This window comes from Chiloscyllium punctatum, chromosome 1 (genome assembly GCF_047496795.1).
Source record: "Chiloscyllium punctatum isolate Juve2018m chromosome 1, sChiPun1.3, whole genome shotgun sequence".
NCBI lineage: Eukaryota > Metazoa > Chordata > Chondrichthyes > Orectolobiformes > Hemiscylliidae > Chiloscyllium > Chiloscyllium punctatum.
The window spans coordinates 44,499,926-44,521,309 of NC_092739.1; the positions used below are offsets into that span (position 1 = coordinate 44,499,926).

Genomic DNA, 21,384 nt, shown 5'->3' on the forward strand with positions numbered 1-21,384 from the left:
CCCTTTCAAGTTTCACAATGTCTTTCTGATAGGAAGGAGACCAGAATTGCATGCAATATTCCAACAGTAGCCTAACTAATGTCCCGTATAGCCACAACATGACCTCCCACCTCCTGTATTCAATACTCTGACCAATAATCCTATCCTATCTACCTGCGACTCCTCTTTCAAAGAGCTATGAACCTGCATTCCAAGGTCTCTTTGTTCAGCAATACTCCCTAGGACCTTACCATTAAGTGTATAAGTCCTGCTAAATAATAGACAATTTTCCAGCAGCAATTTGAAGTCATGCAAAGAATTTCAGATGGGAAAGAGTCTGGTCATACACTGTTCAGGAGCCTAATGGCTTGGGGGAAGAAACTGTTGCACAGTCTGGCCGTGAGAGACTGATTGCTCCGTTATCTTCTGTCAGATGGCAGGAGGGATAAGATTTTGAGTGAAGGGTGTGTGGGGTCTTCCACAATGCTCCTGGCCTTCTCAGGAAGAAGCATCTCAGGATTGTGACTCTGCAAAAAAAAAATTCACTGCAAATGACTTATTGTCTGAGGTATATAGGGCAAAGGGTTCAGAATCCAAGGAAATAACCTCGGCATACATTCAGGATGGTGACATGTAACTAGTGGCATGCCATAGGGATCAGTGCTGGGTCCATAATTATTTACAATATATATTAATGACTTGGATGAGGAAATTAAATGTACTAGAGCCAATTTTGTGAAGATCACAAAAATAGATGAAAAGGCAAGTTGTGAGGATGACACAAAGTATCTGCAGAAGGGTAGAGACAGGTGAAACAAGTGGGCAATTCGCAAATGGAATATAATGTGGGGAAATTTGAGATTATGCACTTTGGCAGGAAGATTAGAGGAGATGAAAAATATATAAATAGAGAAAGACTGCAAAAGTCTTCAGCACAGTTGGATTTGGAATTCTTTGCACAAAGATCATAATAAGTCTGGTATATAACTTCAGAGGGTAATATGAAAGCAAATGGAATGTTGGCCTTTATTTCAAAGGGAATGAAATATAAACGTAGAAAGGTTTTGCAAAAACTATACAAGGCACTCTTCAGACCACAACTGGAACACTGTGAATAGTTTTGGGCCCCTTTCCTAGAATGAGATATACTGGCATTGGAAGCAGTCCAGAGGAGATTTACAAGACTGATACCACTTTTGGAGCGACAGTCTTATAAGGAGAGACTGAGTACATTGGGCCTGTACTTGTTGGAATGGCAAAGAATCAGAGGTTACCTTATTGAAACAAACAAGATTCTTGGAAGACTGAACAGGGCAGATGTGGAAAGGTGTTTTTCCCATTATGGGATATTCCTGGACTGGAGGGCATAATCACAGAAACAGGAGTCACCGATAAAGACACAGAAGAGAAGGAAGTTTTTATTCACAGAAGGTTCTGACAGTGGAATTCTTTACCACAGTGGGCTGTTGAAGCTGAGGTAGACAGATTTTTAATCAGTAAGGGAATCAAGGGTAATGTGGAACAGACAGAAAAGTGGAATTGAGGTTTATCAGATCAGCCATTATCTCATTGGATGGCAACGCAGACTAGATGGGCTGAATGGCCTTTTTCTGCTCCTGTTTTAACATGGTTTTATTCTTGACAAATTATAGAACAAGGACGATTTTTGCCAAAGACAGTTAAAGTGAAGACTCTCACAGAGCTCACTATTCCTAAACGTTAAAAGCAAAGTTCTGAGATGTTAAGAATGTGTAGGTTTTACTGGAGGTTTGTCTGTAATTTCAGCACAATACCTGCATGTTTAATGAATTACTTCAGAAAACAAGTCAAAAGGGCAAATGTCAGGTAATACAGGCCAACTCCAGACTGACGGTGCTTGTCTGGGTGCACAATGGATTTTTGATAGGACCCCATGGGATCTCTAGTGAGTGCCAAGTTACCCCAGCAATAGTGTATGGGTGAGCTGTGTGGAACTAGGGCATGATCCTCAAATTGAGGGCTCAAATGAGAATTCATACGGTGAGTTTGGTAAGATACGTGCAAGAACGTGCTCAGGCTTGTGGCAAGAATAACTGCACCAAAATCCATGTGACTTGCACTTTGCCGAAAAACGGTAAGATCCAGCTCCAATAGTTGCAAAGTGAGATAGGCCAATTAGCTCTTTATTCAGTGAACTGACATTATGGGCTGAAGGAGACCCTTTTGCTTCATGAAATTTCTCTGTTTCTAAAATTGAAAATCCCATGGAAATAAAGTGTAGGGTACAGACCATACTGAAAGCTGGCGGTAAAGAAAATGACATTGAAGGAAGGTTTTCTGCCTCTGTGCTGGACAACCTGCAATTTTTTTTGCTGAAAACTGAAATGAATGGAGCTGAAGCTTTTGTCAGGAAGATGCACAGTTGGGGAACACAATCAGATTACGCTGGAAACATTGAGTGGCCTGGCAGTATTCTGTAGAATGAAGGGTACAAATTAAGGCGTGAATCCTATCTCAGTCCTGAAATATTCACTTCTGTTCTCTCCAACTGGTGTGCTTCGTTTCTAATTTCTTTTGCCTCCAATTTCCAGCATCTGCATTTTGAGAAATGGCATAATTAGAAAGCCCCAACGGTGAAATTAAACCTGTCATGTAAGCTCTGTGCTGCTTCAGAGGAAAAGAGAACTGGTCACTTTACACTAGTAATATTTTGGAGTTTCTGTCATTGCTTGTAAACTGCTAATTCATACACTGTCTTCGTTAGTGAATAATGGCATGCAGCTCCTTTGAAATGAAAGTAGCCCTAAGTTAGTGTCATAGAGTCACAGAGATGTACAGTACAGAAACAGACCCTTAAGTCCAACTTATCCATGCCAACCAGATATCCTAACTTATTTTAGTTCCATTTGCCAGCACTTGGCCCAAATCCCTCTAAACCCATCCTATTTATATACCTATCCAGATGCCTTTTAAATGTTGTAATTGTACCTGCGTCCACCACTTCCTCTGGCAGGTCATTCCATACACACACCACCAAAACGTTGCCCCATACATCCCTTTTAAATCTTTCCCCTTTCACCTTAAACCTATGCCCTCTAGCTCTGGACTCCCCCACCCCAGGGAAAAGACCTTGACTATTTACCCTATCCATGCCCCTCATGATTTCATAAACCTCTATAAGGTTAACCCTCAACTGCCTCTAGTCTGAAAAACAATCCTCCACTGCCACCCTCTGTCTTCTACCTTTGAGCAAGTTCTGTATCCAAATGGCTACCTCTCCTTGTATTCCATGTGATCTAACTTTGCTAACCAATCTCCCATGAGGAACCTTATTGAACGCCTTACTGAAGTCCATACAGATCACGTCCACTGCTCTGCCCTCATCAATCCTCTTTGTTACTTTTTCAAAATACTCAATGGAGTTAGTGAGACATGATTTCCCATGCAGAAAACCATTTGAACATCCCTAATCAATCCCTGCCTTTTGAAATACATGAAAATCCTGTCCCCAAGGATTTCCTTCCAATAACTTGCCCTCCACAGTTCCCTGGCATTTTCTTCCCACCTTTCTTAAACAGTGGCACCAAGTTAGCCAATCTCCAATCTTCCGGCACCTCACCTATGACTATCGATGACATAAATATCTCAGGGAGGGGCCCAGAAATAACTTCCCTAGCTTCCCACAGAGTTCTGCGGTACACCTGATCAAGTCTTGAGGATTTATCCATCTTTCTGCATTTTAAGACATCCAGCACTTCCTCCTCTGTAATATGGACATTTTTCAAGATGTCACCATCTATTTTCCTACATTCTATATCTTCCATGTCCTTCTCCACAGTAAACACTGATGCAAAATACTCGTTTAGTATCTCCCCCATTTCCTGTGGTTCCACACATAGGCTGCCTTGCTGATCTTTGAGGGGCCTTATTCTTTCCCTCGTTACCCTTTTTTATGTTGGCCTATGTTGGACTGGCTCTCAACTTTTGTGTGCAATTCTTCAATGACATTAAATTACTGTCTCATTGTTAACAGAATCCTAGAATTGTTGCAGTGCAAATAGAATCTGTTGAGCCCATCATAAGTGCACTGGCTCTCTAAGTTAGCATCATGACCTGGTGGCATTCTTCTGCTCTTTCCCAGTAACCCTGTGCAGTATTTGTTTCTAAATAAGTAATCATCTAATGCCCTCTTGCCTGCCCCAATTGAATCTACCTCCAAAATAGTTCCAGGCAATGCAGACCAGACCTGAACCATTCACTGTATTGACTTTTCTTTGCATTCACTTTGAATCTGTGCCCTTTTGTACCTGATCCTTTTATGAGTGGGAGCAATTTGTCCATTATTTGAACAAAAAATACAAAATTGAGTAGATGTTGACCATTATCAATAAAACTAATTTATCATGCTTGTTATTAATCACTCTTTCTCCCCTCCACCTCCCCTCCAACAGTGGCTACCATTGGTATACTTCGTTATTCACAACTGAAGTCGAAAATGAAGAAACCGTGGTTGAATATCTTTGGGGTGCTAGCACTAAGTGCAGCTGCTGTTGGAATTACTTTAGTGGCCAATTTCCAGGTATAATGTCAAAAGTTTCTGATCATCATTTTTCACTGAATACCACCACATCAGTTACAGCTGCGCATTTCGCAGTTCATGCCAGCGTTTGAAACTATGGCCTTGTCACAGTACATAGAAAACATATTTTGATCTCAGCGATTACCATTTTTGGCGAGTGTATTCAAAAAGTTTATTCATTGAGGAGATAAAAACGTGAAGACCTCAGTCTTCTGCTCTTGCATTGTTTGGTGCCACCTGGTGGACAGAAACAGAACATGCTGGACAAGGGCTGCACGCAATGTCACTATGGGAGGAAGAATATTACATCAAAAAATAGTAAAAATACACTTTAAAAATAGGGAGAAATATCAGACCTGGCATTTCCACAAGGACTTTTCCAGAGTTATTACATTGTGCCTTTGATGAGAGATCAGCAGAAATCCTGGAGGAATAGTGTGAACAGCTGTTCCTCTACGGTTTCCACTAATCTTTATCATAAATTACCACAACAGATCGGGAGGCCAGTGGAAATTACATTTTGCTGTCTTTAGAGTAGGAAACTGCCAACAGAAGACAATTATCCACATTTTTCAATAGTCCCTCATTTCTATTACTTGAAATCACCTAATCAGTTTAGATGCAGAAGGCCATTTTTCTTATTTTAGCTACTCCAACTAAAAATAATCTGACAAATGAGTCTCATCTAAATGAGTTGTATATGATTCCTTGCTTTTTCCTTCTGCTACCTTATTTGTTACTTACAGTCATAGAGTCATACTGCATGGAAACAAACCCTTCAGTGCAACCAGTCCACACTGACCAAGTTCCCAAACTAAATTTGTCCCACCTGGCTGCACTTGGCCCATATCCCTCTAGACCTTCATGAACTTATCCAAATGTATTTTAAACATTGCACCTGTACTTGCATCCACCACTTTCTCTGTTCGTTGCACACAAGAACCACTATCTGTGTAAAAATGTTGCCCTCATGTCCTTTTTAAATCTTTCTCCTCTCACCTTAAAAATATGCCACCTAGTTTGGAACTCCCCCACTCTAGGGAAACGACCCTTACCACTCGCCTTTGTATGTTCCTCATGATTTTACAAACCTCAATAATGTCACCCCCCACCCAACCTCCTATGCTCAAATGAACAAAGTCCCAGCCTTTCCAATCTATCTTTATATCCCAAACTCTCCACTCCTGGCAACAACTTGGTAATTTTTTTTTGAATCCTGTCTGGTTTAATACTTGTTTTGAAAATTGTGTGATGGTCACCAGTAAGATTAGTAACAACATTAGCAAACTCTGACTGCAGGTAAACAGGAAGCACTATTTTCAGGCACCGTTCTGCAGAATAAGGACTTTTGGGATTGTAGCAGAAGATAAAACCAAGGAATTGCTTAATATTCATTTGGATAAGACTCATTTAGGGGAAATGTCAGATTATTTGTGGATGGAGTGCCTTTGGCTTTGTTATAGCTTTTAAATTTAAACATCTATAGCTGGCCATCTAAAGTGAAGATTTTAAAAATCTGAATACGAATCTCAACTATTTGGTGGAATATCTTATTCTGAAGTTGGGAAATTTATAATTACAGTTTTCATTCAACAAAATCTTTAACTTTAACATAGTCTTTGTTGTTAGTTTCTGTATTGACAATGACATTATACATAGAGCAATTGAATGTGTTTTGTGTTCAAATAGTAATTAATTTTTGATGTTCCCAGCTCTCTAATAATGAACGGGTACACAACACAGGCACAGTTTTGATCTTTGGTTTTGGAACTGTAGTCTGCTGGATCCAGGTTGTTTTAACTTTTCAGGCAAATCTAAAGAATGAAGGAATTAAAGTTGGAATATTGCGTGTTATGATTGCAACGGCTATCTCCATAACTGTCATCCTGTGTATCTTTTGATCTATGGGCAGAATTTTCTCCTCCTTGATGCAGTGTGATCAATCGCACGGAAGGTAGGAAAATGTGGGGCGATTGAAAATAAATCAGGATATTGCAATTTTTCCCTTCAAGCCTTAAATAGCAACAACTTCAGAATCTTGTAAGTGAATGGTGACCACATTATTTTCATGTATTTGCATCTCATTAAAGCCCCAACTCAGCTTATTTGCAGCCATTTCCAATCCTCCTCTCCTACCCTGAGAAATTATGTGGGACAAAGGCCCATAAATCACAATGGTGGTTGTAGCTTGCATATTACTTGTTCCAGCCATCATGCAAATGATGGTTCTCTTCACAACCATGTCCCTATAGGTTTTATGGCCACTGTCCTCCTTGACTCTTCATCTGTGCAAGTTGGCATCCTCACCACATCATTGCACCTTCTCTCACACCAACTCACACACTTCATCCCTTCAACACTTCCATTTGGAGCTCAGGGACAATTGCATAAGGACACATACTTCAAGCATCTACACAGGTACATCTTACAGCTCTGAGCTGGCTTTCTTAGTGCTCACTTGCTTTGTGCTTACTAGCCTCTTGCTACTTAGCATTGCTTTCCAAGTACACGTTCACTAATTTCTGTGCTGACTTACATTTTGCCAGCACGCTGAGTTCCTAGAGTCCAAAGCTTTAGTACTCACTTACAGGCTGCCACCCTCTAGAGCTTACATTGCTGGGAGATACAGATAGCTGTGACTGTGGGAGCACTGAAGGGAGTGAACATGTCTCTGTGTGACACTGGGCTTTGTCAATGTCACGCCTGCACTGTATGCCAGCAGTGTATACATCAAACACACTGCACGTGCTTCAAGCATATGACCATTTGTGAAAGTCAAAGGGAAGCAGTCTTTAGTGGGGTGAAGGAAGACTACAATTAGTGAAGGGGCAGTGGCACAGTTAGTGAAGGGGCTGGTCCAATTTCAGTCCAGTAGGTTGGTCATGGTCAGCCAGGGTGTTGTGGTGAGATCCGTTGAGTAGGTAGGCCAATTATTGCTACAACATGACAGAGGCAAAGATTGATTGTGATCAAGGTAGATGGAAGAGTAGTTAGTGTTGATGCATGAGCAGCAGAGGTGGTGAGTTGGCTTCAGTGAGTGAGTAGGATACACGGCTGGCAGGAATAGATAGTAGTTTGGGAGGATGAGGTGGGTCATCCACAATTCAGCACTGACCTCGGCTATATTTTGGGCCAGGCTGTCTTAGTTTGATGTTGTGACCTCCACTGGGTCTACAGGTAAAAGACTGCCCTCCTCTCCATCACCACATTTGTCAACACCACGAAGTTTCTGTCTGCATAGTGAGGAGTGAGCTTCCCTTTTTTTCTGGGCCATGTCCTGAAGGTACAGCTTGAGCATCACCATATGAGGGTCAGTCTTGTCTTGCAGCATCTGAGGTGATGTGCAGCCAAACCTTAAAAATGTTGCCAGTTGCACAATCACCGTTGAGTTCCAGGCAGTGGCGGCCATTTCCGACTGACCAACCACACAATACCACAAGGAGGGAATCAAGTTGCATTATTAATGATGTAAGGAGTGGAGGATTGTGTGACAAAAATCATCCCAAACCATTGCAGACTGGACACCATGAATCTCACTCCACAACAACACTTTAATTGAAAACAGGAAAACTCCATTTACATGTATGTTGGGTAGAATTGGAACATTGAATCAGGACAATCAAACTACTGACTGCTGATAGCCCCAAACAGTCTGTCATTCTGATTCATACAAGTCTAGTGAGTGAATTTGATTACATTTGAGGCAGAAGACTCAGGTGGAAAATCCTCTGCTTATGTGGCTCATCTATAACCATACATAGCTGGGTGATCCCAGTATTATATTACAAGAGCCAGAAGAGTTAGTTAACAGTTATAAGCACGACAACTGGCTCATGTCCTTTTTTTCACACATTCTCTGATTAGCCAATCATTTCCGGCACTTCTTTTAAATCTAAATACCTTTCAGTTTTTCTTGCACTCTCGTCTCATTCTGACGTCTTTTGAGGTTCCATCCAGACAGGACATTTTCACTTTCCATATAACTAACATAGATTTGCATACACTTTATGTATTGTTTACATTAAACCTGATTATCATGAATGACAGTTCATCATTTTCTGAGACTCCAGGTTTATAAATCCAGGTTTATTATTGCTCAGTCACGGTTTATCATTTTAAAAATTTAATCATTTAAACCAAAAGTATTGCTTCAGAATTATTTGCTGAATTCCTTAACCCAATTATAAATAGATTTTTTTCTGGTTGCACAACTCAAAATGTTCCACGGAGCAAGAACCCAGTGGATGTTAATCATGTTTTACTACCTCTACATAGCAACATTTGCAATTGAATTTCGATATTCAGAATTTAAAATTCAATGTGCTGATGAACAAAGTGTATCAAAAGTCTCCACTGTCATTGCTGAGTTCCACTCAGATCATTTTAGAGACAGTTATTAATGAGGCTGTCATTCCAGTAGTCCAGAATATTAATGGATACATTCGTAACATTTAATTTGACATTAAATTTAATGTTTTAAAGCTTTGATTAACGAGTATATTTGTGAGATTATTTCTTTTAACATCTAAACTCTTCCCTCATAAAGATTATCCTTTGGTATCTTTATCATTGATAATCTTTTTCAGCTCTCTCCACCAATCTCTCGAAGATAATTCGAGAAAAGCAACAAAAAGCTCACCAAGCCAGCAGATGCTCAGGTCCTGTGAAAGTATTTCTAAACAAAACTTTCCAAAAAAATTGAACCGCAATGGATTGGGATAAAGTGACGGCTGGGAGCTGGAGTCTAAAGACATGAAGAGAGTTGGAGGGGGTTAATATCGGAAGATGCGTGGCATTATGTAAGGTATTTGGTGAACAGGACTGTGCACACTATCATTGTACTGGAGAGGTATACAACTTTGTATGATGAACATGCTGCTATTCCTGGCCTCTATATATCTTAGAACCCACTTGCTATTGGAGCAAGGGCCAAGCTTGACTGAAAAAACTTGCATTTTATAGCTTACAAGTTTCAGCCAGAGAGATTAGGAGAAAGTGAGGACTGACAATAGACAATAGGTGCAGGAGTAGGCCATTCAGCCCTTCGAGCCTGCACCGTCATTCAATATGATCATGGCTGATCATTCCTAATCAGTATCCTCTTCCTGCCTTATCTCCATAACCCTTGATTCCACTATCTTTGAGAGCTCTATCCAACTCTTTCTTAAATGAGACTGGGCCTCCACTGCCCTCTGGGGCAGAGCATTCCACACACCACCACTCTCTGGGTGAAGAAGTTTCTCCTCATCTCTTTCCTAAATGGTCTACCCCGTATTTTTAAGCTGTGTCCTCTGGTTCAGCACTCACCCATCAGCGGAAACATGTTTCCTGCCTCCAGAGTGTCCAATCCTTTCATAATCTTACATGTCTCAATCAGATCCCCTCTCAGTCTTCTAAACTTAAGGGTATACAAGCCCAGTCGCTTCAGTTTTTCAGTGTAAGGTAATCCCGCCATTCTAGGAATTGACCTCGTGAAACTACGCTGCACTCCCTCAATAGCCAGGATGTCTTTCCTCAAATTTGGAGACCAGAACTGCACACAGTACTCCAGCTGTGGTCTCACCAGGGCCCTGTACAGCTGCAGAAGTACCTCTTTGCTTCCATACTCAATTCCTCTTGTTATGAAGGCCAGCATGCTATTAGCTTTCTTCACGACCTGCTGTACCTGCATGCTTGCCTTCATTGACTGGTGTACAAGAATACCCAGATCTCTCTGTACTGCCCCTTTACCTAAATTGATTCCATTGAGGTAGTAATCTGCCTTCCTGTTCTTGCCACCAAAGTGGATAACCATACATTTATTCACATTAAACTGCAGATGCTGGAGACCAGAGTTGAAAAATGTGTTGCTGGAAAAAGACAGCAGGCCAGGCAGCATCTGAAGAGCAGGAGAATTGACGTTTCGGGCACAAGCCCTGCTTCAGGAATGGGATTCCTGAAAAGATTCCTGATGAAGGGCTTATGCCCGAAACATCAATTTTCCTGCTCCTCGGATGCTGCCTCGCCTGCTGTGTTTTTCCAGCACATTTTTCAACTCAGCCAGAGAGATGTTCGGCCAAAAGCTCAAAACAAGACATCCACGTCTTGATCTTCAGAATGCAAACCTACATTATATTAGCCTTTGATTCTAATTATAGGCATAGAGATGTACAGCATGAAAACAGACCCTTTAGTCCAACTTGTCCATGTGATCAGATATCCTAAATTAATCTAGTTACATTTGCCAGCACTCGGCCCATATCCCTCTAAACCCTTCCTATTCATATACCCATCCAAGTGTGTCTGAAATATTGTCATTGTACCAGCCCCCACCACTTCTACTGGCAGCTCATACCATATATGCACCGCTCTTTGCATGAAAAAGTTGCCCCTTATGTCCTTTTTGAATCTTTCCTCTCTCACCCTAAATCTATGCCCACAAGATCTGGACTCCCCCGCCCCAGGGAAAAGACCTTGTCTATTTACCCTATCCATGCCCCTCATGATTTTATAAACCTCTATAAGGTCACCCCTCAGCATCCGATGCTCCAGGGAAAACAGACCCAATCTATTCAGCTTCTCCCTGTAGCTCAAACCCTCCAACTTTGGCAACATTTTTGTAAATCTTTTCTGAGCACTTTCAAGTTTCACAACATCTTTCCAATTAGGAGACCAGAATTGCATGCAACGTTCCAAAAATGGCCTAACCAATGCACCTCCCAACTCCTGTCCTCAATGCTCTGACCAATAAAGAAAAGCATACCAGATGGCTTCTTCACTATCCTATCTACCTGATTATCTGTTTGTGCAAAGTATTTGATTTCAGTTTAAAAATGTGTTCTTTTACATCTGCATTGCTTCAATTATCTTTTAACCTGCAACATCTTCCAGCCAGCTAGGTGGATGGACATATAGTTTTGGGCTAAAATCGACATTAGAATAGTAAACCAATAGCAAGCTATTAATGGGTGAACTCAGGCCCATATCCTGGATTAAATCCAACATTTTAATAAATATGTTTTGTAAAAATCAGGGGATATGGGGCTATGCTGATTGGGAAATGGCCACTACTTCTGTTTTTTAAAAAAGGTAGTAATATGTAATATTAAAAATATATCTTTACAAAATGGACCTGGGAAAAATCAGATTGCTTCAATGGTAATTTCTGGACAAACTGACAGAGTCTGTAAAGAGGAAAAAGTGAGGACTGGAGATCAGAGTTGGCGAGTGTGTCGCTGGAAAAGTACAACAAGTTAGGCAGCTTCCGAGGAGCAGGAGAATCGATCTTTCAGGCATGAGCTTATGTCCGAAACATCAACTCTCCTGCTCCTTGGATGCTTCCTGACCTGCTGTGTTTTTCCAGCGCCACACTTTTAGCGTGTGTAAAGATACAATAGATTTCTCAGTTGCTAGCTGACTATCCCTCACCTTTTCAATGAATGGGTTTTAATATCACAATAACTGCTAGACCTGTCAGCCCATTAAAATGGGAGTTCAAATAAAGCCAGTGAGATGATTATAACTGGAATGTTTTATGTGATATCAAACAATTCCCCCCTTGTATTTATACTCCAGGTGTTGTGAAAATAAACATTAATCTTTTGAGTTAAGCTTACAAGACTACCAATTTGTGTCTATTCTTTATTGTCCCAGCACTCAAACAGATTAACTCTTCCTCAAAAACGTAGCTGAGTGTGAGACATCAGTTACTATATAATGAACAGTGAAACAGGTTTAAGAAGGAGAAAGGCCTATTCCTATATCTATATGCATTTGCAGGACAAAAGAACAATATGTCAGCCACACTGAGTTTATAACCTCATTGATGAGATTTTGAAGTGAATGCACTTGGCATACTGCAATTTTGAAATCCGCCAAAGATGTGGTCACTAGTGTTTTAATTTTTATTTTGCTGGAAGGAATAAAAGTGCTCCATTTAGCTCCACATTCAATTATCCACTCATCTCAATTACACTCAGCTCCCCCCAAAACCTCGGGGACTGAAACTGGGGCCCACAGCACACTGGTAAAGAACAAATCAGAAGAGTGCAGAGTCCCCTGTGTTGTAGGCATTAGTCTTTATTGGTACATACTGTGTGCCTAGCACAGGATCACATCTTGGATTCAGGCACGAGACCAATTCTACAATAATTCAACAATTATTAGGAAAATTCTACTCTTAAAGCACAAGAAAATATGCACAGAACATCTTACATCATGCAAAATCTAGAAGTTTCCATGTTATTTATATATTTCTTTACTTAAATTTACCTCTTAATTGTTCAAAGCTCAAATTGTACAAAATACTCTTCACAATATGATTTACTGATTGGCAACACACACTCGTGGAACTCTTTTGTAACTTTCTTTGGGTAACTACAAGGTGGAGCTCCTTATGGCAGGCAAGAACTTGTACTTAGCAGCTTTTACATCCTCTGGCTCTCCCAAAGCACATCATTGCCAATAAAATATTTTTGAAGCTTAATCATTGTTCCAGCTGAAGGCACACAGCAGCTAGTTTGCACACAACAAGGCACTACAGACAGTAATGCAAAAAACATGATGTGCTTTAGTGATTGACGGACCACTTTTTTTAGATTAGATTAGATTCCCTACAGTGTGGAAACAATTAGTCCATACCGACCCTCCAAAGAGTAACCCACCCAGACCCATTCCCCATATTTACCCCTGACTAATGCACCTAACTCTATGGGAAATTTAACATGACCAATTCACCTAACCTGCACATCTTTGGACTGTGGGAGGAAACTGGAGCACCCGGAGGAAACCCACGCAGACAGGGGGAGAATGTGCAAACTCCACACAGAAAGTCACCCGAGGCTGGTATCGAACCCCGGTCCCTGGCGCTGTGAGGCAGCATTGCTAACCACTGAGCCACCGCGCTGCCCCCTATTCTCTTGGAAACTGGCAAACCTTCGCTCCTTAGATATCGTGACATAGAATATTCCCGTGAGAGGTCAGATTTAGTGTTTTTACCTCAAAAATTAGCACGGTGAACCTGGAGTCACTCTCACATTCCAGAGCTAAAGTGAGATTCTGTATATAGTCTTGGAAGTGATGAACCCACAACCTTCTGATTCTGAAGTGAAAGCACCGAGACAGACTGAAATTAATGTATAAAGTACAATTTGTCCTGATTTATACTACACAAGTTTTTTTATTATTCAGTACAACAGAGAAGGTTCATAACATGAGCTTCCCAAAGCAGAGAGTAGCAAAAAAAAAATGAAAGGCTTAGCTAAGCAGTAAAGATTTAGTAAAATTATTTAAATATAAATTGTTAAAGACAGAGTTTAAACAAACATTTATATTTCTGATATTGTTAGCATTGCTTAATATATTTTTACCAGAGATATCATTCAGTTAAAGTACCTTAAATTGATTCCATTAAAATCACAGACATTGTAGCTTCACCTCTTTACAGTTCAAAATGCTTTTTTCCAGCCACAACAATGACTAAAAGTTCAAAATCAAACTGTACAATTAGGGATTTTTTACATTTCAAATAGAAATGCAAATTTCACGCTTCCTTAAAATACCCTATCCTTGTAATTGCATGTTTGACTGAAGGAAGATTATCTAGTTCCTTGTCACATGAACACAGCCTCTGCGGGGATAGCAGCCTGGAACTGACTTCCCACCGGAAATTTCCTGTGAGGGTCATTAACTCTTCATGTGTCAATACCTTTCCACAGCAGCAATCCGGAGATCATAAACTTAAAACCCAAGGAAAAGTAAATCACAAGCCACTGTCTTACTCTTTCTTGGAATCTTTTTTGTGGAAAACAAACTCATTGTAAATGCTTTTCTTGTGACTAGAATAAACTAAATGAAAATCCTTGTTGAGAAATAGTTCCAGTCAATCCTACTGCAGAAAAACCATTTTGATTGGACTTTGAAGCTGCTTAGTTTGCTTTGAGGTCAGATAATAAGAGTTCACCAAAGGAGGTGATAATAGAATAAGACATTTCTTCTTCTTCTGTCAGCTCTGTGTTTCCAGGCCTCACCACAAGAATCACTCGTGCTCCTGCTTCCTCTGCAGCCCTTGCCTCTGATAGAATGTTTAAAAAAAGCAAAATTTACAGGGCTGATAAAATAATAACTAAAACAGTAAACATTTGTAAAAGTGACAACAAATCTCTTAAGTCCTTGTGAATATATGCACACAATTGCAATGAGCCGCAGGGCACAAGATTCAAGTTGAAGTTATGAAAAAAACGCAAAGTGCTGGAGAAACGCAGCAGATCTGGCAGCATCTGTAGAGAGAAACAGTTACATTTCAAGTCTTGTATGACTTCACAAGTGTTTTATTTCAGATCTCAATAGTAATGACATGAGAATTATTTCAAAGTTACACATATTAGTTCATCTGCAATTCATTTGCAAATATAAAAAAAAGCTTGAAAGTAAATATTCTTTAATCTTTAACATATTAAATCAATCATAGTCCAATAAACTCTTCTTGATACCTTTTTGACTTGACAGTATGACAAGTCGAAAGTTATAATCGTGAAGAATTACGAAGTTCACCACTATTAACTAAACAGTACTGTATTTAAACATAAGTGAATGGTGTTTAATATTTGGAACAATGTGATCTATTGTTGGAAAGTAGAAGAAATATTTACATATCACATCAAAATCCTCGCTACATCATGTATACTGAACGACAATTCAGAAGTGCAGTAAACTGTTCAAGAACCAAATGTGGCAGCCAATTTGCAAACAAAAATTGTAGAAACAGGATGAATGAATGGTGAATCTGTTTTTTTGGTGGTAACAGTTGAAGAAGAAATGCTGGCCAAGACACAGGGAATTCCCTGCACTTCTTCAAAAAAAAAGCCAGCTCTAAAGTCAGTATCACAATCTATCAGTACAAAATAGTTCATACTCTTGATTAGTTTCAAGCCTGCCACTTTAAGCACTGTTACCATTCAAGATTTGCCAATATGGGCAAGATCATTACACTCTACTCAGTCAAATGCACCCTTTACAAAAAAAGAACAATTATGAGCTATAGGGAGAGGCTGAATACATTGGAGCTGTTTTCCATGGAGCGAAAGCAGCTGAAGGATAACCTTTTAGAGGTTTATAAAATCATGAGGGGCATGGAGTAAATAAACAAGTTCTTTTCCCTGGGGTGGGGAAATCCAGAACTAGAGGGCATAAGTTTAAGGTGAGAGGGGAAAGATTTAAAAAGGGATGTTTAGGACAACTTTTTCCACACAGAGGGTGGTACATTAATGAAAGGAGCTGCCAGAGGAGGTGGTAGAGGCGAGTACAATTGCAACGTTTAAAGGCATCTGAATAGGTACATGAACAGGAAGGGTTTAGATGGATATGGGCCAAGTGCTGGCAAATGGGACTAGAGTAAGTTAGGATCTCTGGTCAGTATGGACTGAAGGGTCTGTTTCAGTGCCGTACATCTCTGAGGCCTGTGACCAGTGGTGTGTCACAAAGATCAGTGCTGGATCCACTGCTTTTCGTCAATTATATAAATGATTTAGATGTGAACATAGGAAGTATAGTTAGTAAGTTTGCAGATGACACCAAAATTGGAGGTGTAGTGGGCAGCAAAGAAGGTTACCTAGATTTCAACAGGATCTTGATCAGATGGGCTAATGGGCTGAGGAGTGGCAGGTGGAGTTTAATGTACATAAATGCAAGGTGCTGCATTTTGGAAACACAAATCTTATTAGGACTTATACATTTAATGGAAGGTCCTAGGGAATGTTGCTGAACAGAGACACCTTGGAGTGCAGGTTCATAGCTCCTTGAAAGTAGAGTCACAGGTTAATAGGATAGTGAAGCATTTGGTATGCTTTCCTTTATTGGTCAGAGTATTGAGTACTGGAGGTCATGTTGCAGCTGTATAGGTTGTTGGTTCAGCCACTTTTAGAATATTGCATGCAATTCAAGTCTCCCTCCTATCAGAAGGATGCTGTGAAAGTTGAAATTTGAAAAGATTTACAGGGATGTTGCCAGGTTTGGAGCATTTGAGCCATAGGGAGAGGTTGAATAGGCTGGGGCTGTTTTCCCTGGAGCATTGGAGGCTGAAGGGTGACACCATGACTCTATAAATTCAGCCCAATGGCCTGGATTTTTCTGATCACCAGTTGTTATTCCAGTGTTGAATGGAGTTGTGCATGGAGACCTTGAAAAATCCCCATCATAGCAGACTCCGAAGGAATTGCCCAAGACACTGAATATTCGACTGGGCAATTCCTCTACCCCAGAACTCACCGTAAGTGTCCATCTAAATTGGAGAATTCAAAAGGTTCCAATGAATTTAATTAAATAGGTATTCTGTTAGACAATTAAATACATCATCTAACTTCCAAGTAACTATTAAGCAGACCCCATTACTAATCTCACACCCAATGACAACTCTCCCAGAACCCTTATAGCACTGAACTCTGTCCCCTCTCCAGACTCAACACTCCCACCCTGCTTGGCATCCGACATTTCCTCCTCCACCCATCCCACTCCAGAAGCAATTTCCTTTCCCCACCCTCCTCAGGCATTCAGCACCACCGTTCCCCTCCTCCGGACCCACAGTCACATTCTTCCCCACTACTGGCCTCGATTTCTATTGGGTCTCAGACCCTGCCCCCAGCTCTGGATCCAATCTCACTCTCCACCCCCATTCTCTTGGAATGACCACCAGCGTGAACTCTGCCAGAAATCATTTAACCTCCCCCCAACACTCTTGCTCTTCTGGACTCAATATCTCACACCAGCATCTACCTACCTTTAAGACAGAATCACATACCCAGCCTACTTGCATCCTATCAGACTGGTATGCTCCCTATTTGGCATCATAACTTACTAACCTAGCACACTACCTATCCTCTTAGCTCACCATCACCTCTGGCACACCACACCATACCAAATTGGCACCCTACTTACTGAAGACCCTATCTATCTGGCACCAGCCCCTGGTGGCACCCTTACCTCATATTTAATTTATGTATGGACTGTTCATCTGCAGCTCTGTCATTCCAGACTTTTCAGTCTCAGCAGATGGCAGCAGACTGCTGTGAAAGAGCATGGTTTGCCTTTTGCTAATAGTACTGTGCCATCTGAGAGAACCGTAAGATGGAAGTAAGGGTCACGAAGGAGCCCTGATCGGAGTCTCCTGTCAGAAATGTAGAGCTCTATCATTACATAAAAATAAAAGCAGACCTACAATCTGCATGACATTGTCACTTACCAGAAAGATCGACCCACCGTGTCTGCTCCGTATTAGATTGAGCATTTTTCACTCCAATCTTCTCCCCATAATCTGCACATTTTCTTCTTCAAAACAGAATCTCAGAATATTGAGACGAGCTTTATATTCAAGATTCATTCAATGAACTCAAATTCCAACAGCCCATTATTTTGGCCATTGAAGTCATCCTGTGGGCATTAGCTGGGGTCTCTGATGTCCAGTGACATTACTGTCTCACATCTTAGCTCTTATCCTGTGTTTTTTTTTATTCCCCACAGGTTTGTCACAGAACATTCAAATAAGTTGTAAAAACAAGCAATAAATATTTGAATAAATATGTACCTTTTGTCACATCTGTTAGGAAAAGTATGTTGTCTGTGGAACAACCAATATTTTTAGCGATTTCTCTGTAGCTTTCTGCTTTTATTTTGGATCCAATCTTTGTGTCAAAATGACCATCAAAAAGCTGAGAGGATGAAACAAGTGCCATACATGCATCACTTTTACCTTCAGATATACACTTAGTTAAAACTTCAAATTCACAACAGCTTGTGACAATTCTAAACTATATACTGTCCAACTGTATTGTTTTACATTTAACTGCTAAACCTACTTGTACTGTCTGTCATTATTTGAAGAAATGTTGATCATTTACTTCATCCTCTTGAGAGAGAGCACTGGCTCCTGCTGGGTCCCTGTTCTATAGACACTGACCTTGTCCTTCCCTGACGTACAGATAACTTCCAGCACAAGCTGAAGTTTAATGTTCAGGGTCAAGAGCTGTGGACCAGGATCCCAGGACCTACAACCATTCCTCCAGCTGAGTTCAGCTGATTGATTGCTGATTGAAAATTCAATCCAGTGACTATTTATGTTGGATAGGAATGAAAAGGAAGACTGTATTTTTAAAAAGGGCTGCATTTGGTGCCATTGCAGTTGCAGGGGACACACTCACTGCCGCGTGCAGTCGTAATACCTGTTATGTCACTGGTAGCAGCACCATGCGTATCAAAGAATAATAACAATTAGTAAGATTTATTTTTAAAGGATTTTACATCAATTCAATTGAAAACTCCAGGACCAGAGTACTGCGCAGGGACAGTGCTCTTGAGTGGGCAAGGGAGTACCAAACAAAGTTGCAATCAACACAGTATTTATGGATGCATTCACTGCTCTCATTTTAACACAAAGGGGTCCTGGGATCAGTCTTTCATTTTTGGCCATAGTCTCAAAACCTTAAAAAGGTAGAAGTTAGACTTCTCATTGTTAGTTTCATTTTGGGTTGTTCTGTATCATTTGCATCATTTTACCCCAGGCATTTCTTCCACTGGCTTGACATTCTATTTTTATCTTCTTGCCATGCCCACATTTGTTTTATGATTCTTGATTGCTGTCAGATCTGATCGGGCCCTCATATATCTTGTATGAGGAAGAAATGCTTTGTGATTGTTTGTTCTCTATATGTAAATACTGTACAGAATTGAACTGCTCTAGTGACTACTATTGTATATAAAGACTTTTTTATGATCAAGTATATTTTTGAAATAGAAAAATACAAAGGAATAAGGACTTCCGTTTTGGATGGGGGGGGGGGTTGGAGGGATGGAGTGTCAGAACATGCTACTCACAAATGGAGCATTTCAAATGCAACCATCTAAAATATTTTAGCCACTGTACTCAATATTAAACAACCTGCTTTACAGACCTTAATATGTCCTGTATCAAAAACATCGTCTCCACAAATGCCATGCCGTGCAATATAAGGAAAAGAATGAGTCTTCCAGAAACTATGGTTTCCACAGTCTGATGTTCTTACACCAATAAATCTTTCCAAATAACCCAAGGAATATCTACCACATTGGGGAAAACTGTACTGCACATGTCGATCAAGTAAGCACTGTTTCCAAGGTGAGCAACATCACCAAAAAGGAGGTAATACCTGCTCAGGATTTTCACACGTGAGTGTCAGACTTATTTGCATGACCTGTGTTCCTCGGAAGTAAGAAACTGGTAACCCTCATTTCTTTGCAAAACATTCTTTACAATTTGTTCAGGGAACGTAGACGTTGCTGGGAAGTCCAACATTTATTGTCAGTCACATTGCTGTGGGTTCATTTGTCATGTAGGCCAGAGCAGCCAAGGAGGGTGATTTCCTTCCCTAAAGGACATTAGTGAACCAGAACGGTTCTTACAACAATCAATAGTGCTTATGGGTCACCATTAGTATAGGTTTTAAATTGCAAATTTTTATTGAATTTAAATTTCACGTCTGCCATGATGGGATTTGAATCTATGTTCTCAAGACCCGAGTGTGTGGAATGCTCGTCCACTACACTACTGCCTCCCTGTGGGGAAACATTGCATGTCAGCATGTTTTGTTTCTTGCATAGGATGTTGGTATCACGGGCATTTGCTGCTCGTTTCTGATTGCTCTGGAACTGATTGGCCATTTCAAAGGGCAGTTAAGACTTAATCATATTACTGTGATCTGGAGGCACAGGTAGGTCAGACTCCACAAGGATAGCAGATTTTCTTACCAAAAAAGATATGTATGAACCTGTTGGATTTGTTTTACAACCGTTAACAATGGTCACAATTAGAGACTTTCTTTTAAAATTCGGGTTATTTTTAATTGAATTCAAATTTCACCATTTACCATGGTAGGATTTGAACCCATATCACTAGAAGGTTAGCCTGGGCCTTGAGATTACCAGGTCAGTGACAGTATGACTAAACCACTGCATCCCCCACAGATATTTGTTTTTTGGTGTGGTGTCAGCTTCATGAAGATCTAAGAATTAATCTTCAGCAGCTATAGGGAAATACTGGATGGAAGGCTCTTAGTAAAACAAGTCTACCTGCTTTATCCGTAGTTACTGAATTCACTGAGAAACACTCTAACAGTTTATGGGCATCTTCACTGAGATATCCCACCGTCTGTTTGCTGCTCCTCAGCTTTTAGCTCCACCTTGAAGACTGTGCTGAGCAAAAATACGACAATTGCATAAAAGAGGTTTCCAATGGTATCTCCCAGCAGATGTGGCTTAATAAAACTACAAGAAAGTTTGAAAAGTGGTAGAACACTTTGCCCTTTTCCTGATGGCAGCAACCCAGTTCCTTATTTCTAGTCATTGACTTCATTCAACCTCCTTTGTTTTACCATCTCTAACTCTACAGCATTTTAGCAGTTTTCTGTATCACCACCAGGTTTTAAGGTTCTGGTATGTGCTGTTTGGCGTAAGCTATCAGGGTAAACTTTTCTCAGCACACTCCAGCAATTGTAGCTGGGATCTTTCTACTCATTATGCCTCAGCAGCTCACCTACTGCATTGACCAGCTGACTTAGAAAATGCCTTAGAACGCCTCAATCTTTGCCGATTTTAGTTTCCAGTCTGAACAATGCCAACACATTTTCACACATGTGAACCTGTTGAGGAAACCACACTATCGATAAGAGCAGGCACAACAAACAATTGTTTCCTACCTCCAGCAGGTCTCCCTCAATGGAGTATCCAAACAGAAGTTTCTGAGCCTCCACACTGCCTGAAGAATAGATGTATACCTTCTTGCCTTCTTTCCTCCATTCTTTAATTGCTGGAGCAACATCTTTATACACTCTGACTCACATTCAATA

At 40.5% G+C, this 21,384-nt stretch overlaps 2 protein-coding genes across 4 annotated transcripts in view; one reads left to right on the forward strand and one right to left on the reverse strand.

Moving 5' to 3' along the window:
• Positions 1-1,959: 1,959 nt before the first annotated feature.
• Positions 1,960-8,937, forward strand: tmem150c (transmembrane protein 150C). The gene is made up of 4 exons (XM_072580672.1): positions 1,960-2,092; positions 4,410-4,537; positions 6,250-6,427; positions 8,729-8,937. The coding sequence occupies exons 1-4, from the start codon at positions 1,960-1,962 to the stop codon at positions 8,935-8,937; spliced, it is 648 nt and encodes a 215-aa protein (XP_072436773.1).
• A 3,640-nt stretch (positions 8,938-12,577) lies between these two features.
• The window catches only part of enoph1 (enolase-phosphatase 1), a 68,476-nt gene continuing 59,669 nt past the window's right edge, over positions 12,578-21,384 (reverse strand). For all 3 annotated transcript variants that reach the window (XM_072553769.1, XM_072553779.1, XM_072553758.1), the window contains exons 4-6: positions 21,235-21,367; positions 18,093-18,216; positions 12,578-14,588 (exon numbers count right to left, since the gene is read on the reverse strand). In XM_072553769.1, coding sequence (XP_072409870.1) covers positions 14,443-14,588; positions 18,093-18,216; positions 21,235-21,367 — 403 coding nt within the window. In that variant the 3' untranslated portion in view covers positions 12,578-14,442. The remainder of the gene's footprint in view (positions 14,589-18,092; positions 18,217-21,234; positions 21,368-21,384) is intronic.